At 26.7% G+C, this 6253-nt stretch overlaps 1 protein-coding gene and 1 non-coding gene across 5 annotated transcripts; one reads left to right on the top strand and one right to left on the bottom strand.

The window, feature by feature from the left end:
- Positions 1-207: 207 nt before the first annotated feature.
- On the bottom strand, positions 208-279 carry TRNAH-GUG. Its single transcript has one exon. It is a non-coding gene; the product is annotated as a tRNA-His (tRNA).
- Positions 280-991: 712 nt separating this feature from the next.
- Positions 992-4857, top strand: LOC410910 (serine/threonine-protein kinase GA29083). Of its 4 annotated transcripts, none has more exons than XM_006569845.3 (6): positions 992-1308; positions 1854-2876; positions 2961-3138; positions 3233-3526; positions 3631-3873; positions 4264-4857. In XM_006569845.3, exons 2-6 carry the CDS (start codon positions 1855-1857, stop codon positions 4519-4521), a joined length of 1995 nt encoding a protein of 664 aa, XP_006569908.1. In that variant the 5' UTR covers positions 992-1308; position 1854; the 3' UTR covers positions 4522-4857. The 4 variants fall into 4 exon arrangements, with proteins under 4 accessions (XP_006569908.1, XP_006569907.1, XP_006569909.1 ...); XM_006569844.3 differs by having other exon boundaries at positions 4261-4857; XM_006569846.3 differs by having other exon boundaries at positions 3631-3889.
- Positions 4858-6253: the final 1396 nt, after the last annotated feature.

The following is a 6253-nucleotide window of genomic DNA, read 5'->3' as shown; positions in this document are numbered from 1 at the left end:
ATTTTAAAATAATATTAAATTCAAATATTAATTTATACAAAGTAAAACGTATATGATATAGCGTTGGTTGACGATAAATGTGTAAACGATATATAAATGTGTAAAAATGTAATTAACGATTAAATTGAAATCAATTTATTATTAAAAGAATTGGGTGAAAAAAAAAAAAAAATTCCTCTGCCGTGACAATGTCATTTTGTCAGACATTGCCGTGACCAGGATTCGAACCTGGGTTACTACGGCCACAACGTAGGGTCCTAACCACTAGACGATCACGGCTATCAGAGGACTTAAAGAATGTATCTTTTTATATATTTTTCTATATCATATAGTTTAATAATATTAAATTTTTTTATATATTTCATATAATAATTTATTTAATATACTTATTAAATCATTATGTATAATTTTATAATATTATTAAGCATAATAAATAAATAATGATAAAAAAAAAATCTCTTTTAAAGATTATGTTGCCCTCTATCCATAGTTATGTTATATTTTACGAACTAACTTTTAAATTTTTATCTTTCTATGATATGTCATACTATATAGTATATCATACTATATACTGGTATACTGGTATATTTAAGAAAATTATTGTAAAAAAAAATTTTATATATTTATTTATTATATAATTATTTATTTTTTAATAAATGTAAGTTTTAATAAATTATTATGTAATTTGTTAAATTAATTTCAATAATTAAACTTTTTCGTTATAGAAATTGATAATTCTACCTAATTACCTTATTTCAAAATTATTACATTTTAAAGATATATTAATAATACAATTTATAACGTATTATATTGTGTTAATGTTATTATTTGTTAAAGATATAATATATAACGTACGTATATCGTATATAAAATATTGTCTTCCCTCTTCGGAACAAAATTAATTATGGATAATATACAATCTGTTCTAATTGCAAGTTAATGAGAAAAAGTTATTCAGTTATTCATTTTTATATTACACCCTTTTAATTTCTTTACACTTCCGGTTCCGATCTTCCGGTTTCTCTTTGACAAGCCACTTTATTTATAGAGTTTGGCAGGTTAAACTATTCTGCGCGCAGAAAACAAAATTAGTTGCGATAGAAACGGAAAGTATTAAAATTGTATGGGATTTACATATAACAGAAAAAAAAATTATATTAGTGTAATATTAGAAAGCGAGATTTCTCGCTTTTATTATCTAATATTCGCGTCATGGTTGCTATGAAAATGTCAGTTCAGTGGTGATTCATTCGTTCATTACTTGGCTTTTCTTCTGTTTTTTAATAGGACATTCTGCTCATTGGGCAGGTAAGTGTATATAAGATTTTTGTTAATTATTAAATTTGAAGTATTAACAAATGACTTTCTGCACTTGTATTTATTCATGTGTTGTACTTGTGTATATAATGATGTAGTTAAAAGAAAGGTTAAGTAGGTTAGAAAGAAAAATAAATATTCTTATTATCAGGATGTTACATGAATTTTTGAACGTATAATGAGAACTATAGAAATTTTAAAATGTTTTAAATTATATAGATTTACAATTGATTCTTACATTTTTATTGTTATAACGTTTATGATAATAAAATAATAGAAAATATTTGTATTTATTGAAAAATTATCCATATATGTTATTAATAATTAATGAATAACAGCGAATATATTTGTTTGTACGTATTTTTTTAAATTTGATTTCACAAATAATGTATAAAAATTTAAATTTTATTTTAAATATAATAATTTTATATTACATGATACAATTTTTTAATATTCATTTTCATATGTATTATATTAATATGTATCTATATGTATATATATAAGATTATTTACAAATTTATAAATTTTATATTCAGGATGATGGAAGAACCATTGAGTCAAGGTGCTTCACCATCTGGTGATAGCAATTTTTCTGGAAGTGGAGAATTAAGTTCCACTACTATAATGAGCATAGATGAAAGAATGTTGGATGTTAGTTCCCGACATTCTTTAAATGTTCTTAGAACTCCGCCAACCAAGAAAGCAAAAAGAGTGAGATTTTTTAGAAATGGAGATAAGTTTTATACTGGTATTGTGATGGCTGTGACGCCAGAAAGATATCGCAGTTTTGATAGTTTAGCTACAGATTTAACAAGAGCTTTAATATCAAGTGTCACTTTACCTAATGGTGTTAGAGCAATATATACCATGGATGGGAAGAAAGTTCAAAGTATTAATGATTTAGAAGATGGTAAATGTTATGTAGTTTCTGGACAAGGAGAAATTTTTAAAAAAGTGGAATATTCATCTACTAAAGTAAGAAGGGGCAGTTCTTTATCTGGACTACCGCAATCTCCAGCAGGTACTGGTAGACAAATAAGTGCAATACCGTTATGTGTAAAAGCAAAAATAATCACATTAATTCGACATGGTACAAAGCCACGTAAAGTTGTACGTCTTTTATTAAATAAAAGAAATGCTCCAAGCTTAGAACATGCGTTGGAAGCAATTACAGAAGCTGTTAAGTTAGATTCTGGAGCAGTAAGAAAAGTCTATACTCTTTCGGGACAACAAGTTACCTCTTTGGAACAATTTTTTGAAAATGATGACATCTTTGTGGCTTATGGTCCTGAAAAATCGAATCAAGAAGATTTTGAATTAGATTTTGAAGAATCTAAAAGTGTTCAAAGCTTTCGAAGATGTCCATGGACATCAAAAAGACAGAGTGGTCCAATGCCAAGAATGCCACGTAAATCTGGTAAAAAAGTGCTTACTACACCACAAGTGCGGACACCTAGTCCTTCTTCACTCATATTACCGCAGCCGTTACGTTTACATTATGCAGTAGGACATGTAATTGGAGAGGGAAACTTTGCTGTTGTTAGGCATTGCTCTCATAAGTAAGTATTATAAGATAAGTATTATATATAAAATATTAATAATTAAAAATAATATTTTAAATTTCATAAAAAAATAATTTGTAGGTCTACAGGTGTAGAATATGCAATGAAAATTGTAGATAAATATAAATGTCAAGGTAAAGAAACAATGTGGGCAAGTGAGGTATCAATTTTACGACAAGTTTGTCATCCAAATATTATTAATTTGATCGCAGAACAAGAGACTACCGATCAATTATTTTTAGTCATGGAACTTGTAAAAGTACATTTATTTATATACACGCATATATATATATATTATAAATCGTAGAAATTAAAATTAATGATAGAATAATTTATATTTATTATTATTTTAGGGTGGTGATTTGTTTGATGCTATTGCTGCAGCAACAAAATTTTCGGAAAGTGAAGCTAGTGTAATGATTGGACATTTAACATCTGCATTAGCTTATTTACATTCACATCATATTGTACATCGTGATGTTAAACCTGAAAATCTTTTAGTTGAAATGGATGGAAATCATGTTAGATGTTTAAAGTTATGTGATTTTGGACTTGCCCAAGTTGTAAGGGAACCTTTGTACACAGTTTGTGGTACACCTACATATGTAGCACCAGAAATTCTTGCAGAAACGGGATACGGTTTAAAAGTACATTATTTTTCTAATCAAAAAGAAAAATATCATTAAAACAGTCTGAAAGAAAAATATCTTTAAAAAGATACGAAAGATAAAATGAATTTATACCATTTCAGATTGATGTATGGGCAGCTGGTGTAATATTATATATCTTACTTTGTGGTTTTCCACCATTTGCTTCTCCTGAAAATAAGCAAGAAGAATTATTTGAACGTATTTTGAGCGGTCAATATGATTTTAGATCTCCATTTTGGGATGATATTTCAGATTCTGCTAAACAATTAATTTCAAACATGTTACAAACGCAACCTGAATTGAGATTCGGTGCCGAAGACGTACTTGATCATCCATGGCTAGCGGTAACTGTCATTATACGTTAGTTTTATGATAGAAAACTTATTTTATTAATTTGCATGGCTTGTCCTTTTATTTCATTTTATTTATTATAATTTTTTTTTTTTTTTAATTGAAAGTAATATAAGGAAATTGTTCTAGTGTAGCAACAATGAAGTCTTCTTTCTTTGATCGAATAATATTGAATTTCATAATTTTTAATTATTCATAATTTTCTACTAATTTGCTTATAATGTAAATTTATTGTCACACAAGATAATAATGCTCGGCTATTACATGGCTTCATATTTTTGGCTAAAATTAAAAATTAAATGCTAAGAAGGCTTCTGTAGTAGTTTGCTGTATCTGTAGCAGAGCTTTTGTTTTTCTTTTGTCCCGCCTCTGTATATCAGCAGAGCTTTCTAGGCGAGCAGACCACAGCATCAACACCTACCAACCCGCCGGAGCAACACTGGTATCAGCGTGAGCCGATAAAATTGGCAATTTTTGAATTTGACTTCTACAAAAATCCAATTCGAGGTGATAGTTCTCAAGATGAAGTTGATGATGCTTCTGATAACAAAACAGATATTAGAAACAACCGAAGTGAAGTTTTATCGTCGATAGAATCAAAAAGCATTGATTTATTTTATGATAAAGTTGAGAAAAATTAAGTTATATGAAATTGAAATTGACTTTAATAACAAAAATTTTATTGATGATTGAAAAACATTTGTGTCCCTTAGTGCAGATTGTTTCACAATTTCAATAATGAACAATCTTATAAACAATTAATATGAAAACCAAGTTTATCGTTGTTTAAAAAACCATCGCATAGTGAAACTTGTTTGAACAGTATTCATAAAGATGTTAATTGTCGGTGCAAATAGATAATTTAATATAGAGAAAGAGAAAGAGAGAGAGAGAGAAAGATAGATATCAAAATATTTCTACAATTTAAATTGTGAGTTGTAAAGACAATTCAGTTCGAGTGTTTTTTCAATATAAAATAAAGAATTTTGTTTAGAATTAATAATATTTCGCGTATTGTTAAATACAATATGTTAAATACAATAGACACCGATAATAATTTTTAAAAACTTAATTTTTTTATTACCAAATATTATTATCTCAAAATTTATTATTTTAAAAAAGAGCGATGCAATTATTTATTGGTAATAATTAATAATTCCAATAACAACAATGAAATATTAGATAAGTTTCACCATACGCAATTAATATAAGAACAAATTTTACGCGAAATATAAAAATATTAAATGACAACTTTAAAAATATTAATTTTTATCACGATGAAGAACCAAAAAAAAAAAAAAAAAATAATGTATGTGATTCATATAAAAATGGTTGTGTAAATGAGGTTTTATAGTGATTAAATTATACAGAAAATTCTTTTTATATAATCATGAAAAAAAGTCAGCAATAGAAGTATTAGAATCTCCTACAAAAAGTTAAAAGTAAATACATCAGAAATTTCTAAATCACGTATATAGTGATGTATTACTTTTAATAGTAAACATTTAATATAAAGCAAAGATTTAATTGTTTTTCATTCTTAATTTATAGAAAATGATTTGAATAATAAGTGAGATAATAAATGAGAAAATGATTTTTGTTTGAACAAAAATCATAACAATTTGTAAAGAAAATTTAACTCTACATATGAATTGTACAATGAAAAAAAGGAAAACAGAAAGATTCAGCTTATAATATATTTTACAATTCTTGAAAGAAAGATCATATACGATTAGTTAAGAAAAATAAATGGAAGAGAAAGATTGGTAAGATAATCGGATGAGAGATATAAATAGATAAAAAAAAAAAAAAACATAGTGTTACAGCCTAGAACATGATTATAAAAGAAAAAAAAAGTCGAAGCTCAGTTGTAGATAGTACAACAGCTGCCAGTAGAAGCAAATTGAACAAGCAGTGTGTTCACGTCGAATCTAACATTTTTAAATCCAATTTTAATGGCCGAATGGAAAAATGATAATTAGATATATTTATACATTACACATGATCGATGCGGGATTAAACCGCTAAAGAGTCCAAAGTTTCTAAATAATAATTATTTTAATGTAAGTGCAAAGTCTATTTAACCATGGATGTGACGTGCATTTGTTCTTAAATATCGAAGAGATTGATATCAATAGATCAATAATTCAGATTAGAACAGGTGAGCTTCACACGTGAACAAGACATGCCAAATGCATTTAAGTAGTTTTATTTTATATTTGATATCTATTATTGTACGTAGATCAAGTATTGAATTAAACTATAATGTAGAAATTGCTTTGTTCTTATCAAAGGCATAAGTAATTAGATGAATATAATTGTAGAAACGAGGTGAGAACTGTATTATTAACGCAAAATATCCTTGTGACAAGT

This window comes from Apis mellifera, linkage group LG3, assembly GCF_003254395.2.
Source record: "Apis mellifera strain DH4 linkage group LG3, Amel_HAv3.1, whole genome shotgun sequence".
NCBI classification, from domain to species: domain Eukaryota; kingdom Metazoa; phylum Arthropoda; class Insecta; order Hymenoptera; family Apidae; genus Apis; species Apis mellifera.
The sequence above is the reverse complement of the archived record's forward strand: the minus strand, read 5'-3'. Positions and strand labels throughout refer to the sequence as shown.

Bases quoted from the DNA above. Each gene is read 5' to 3' on its own strand.
- LOC410910 (XM_006569844.3), top strand. From the start codon at position 1,855: ATGATGGAAGAACCATTGAGTCAAGGTGCTTCACCATCTGGTGATAGC. The intron at 2,877-2,960 runs GTAAGTATTATA...AATAATTTGTAG, and splicing joins GTTAGGCATTGCTCTCATAA to GTCTACAGGTGTAGAATATG. The intron at 3,527-3,630 runs GTACATTATTTT...ATACCATTTCAG, and splicing joins AAACGGGATACGGTTTAAAA to ATTGATGTATGGGCAGCTGG.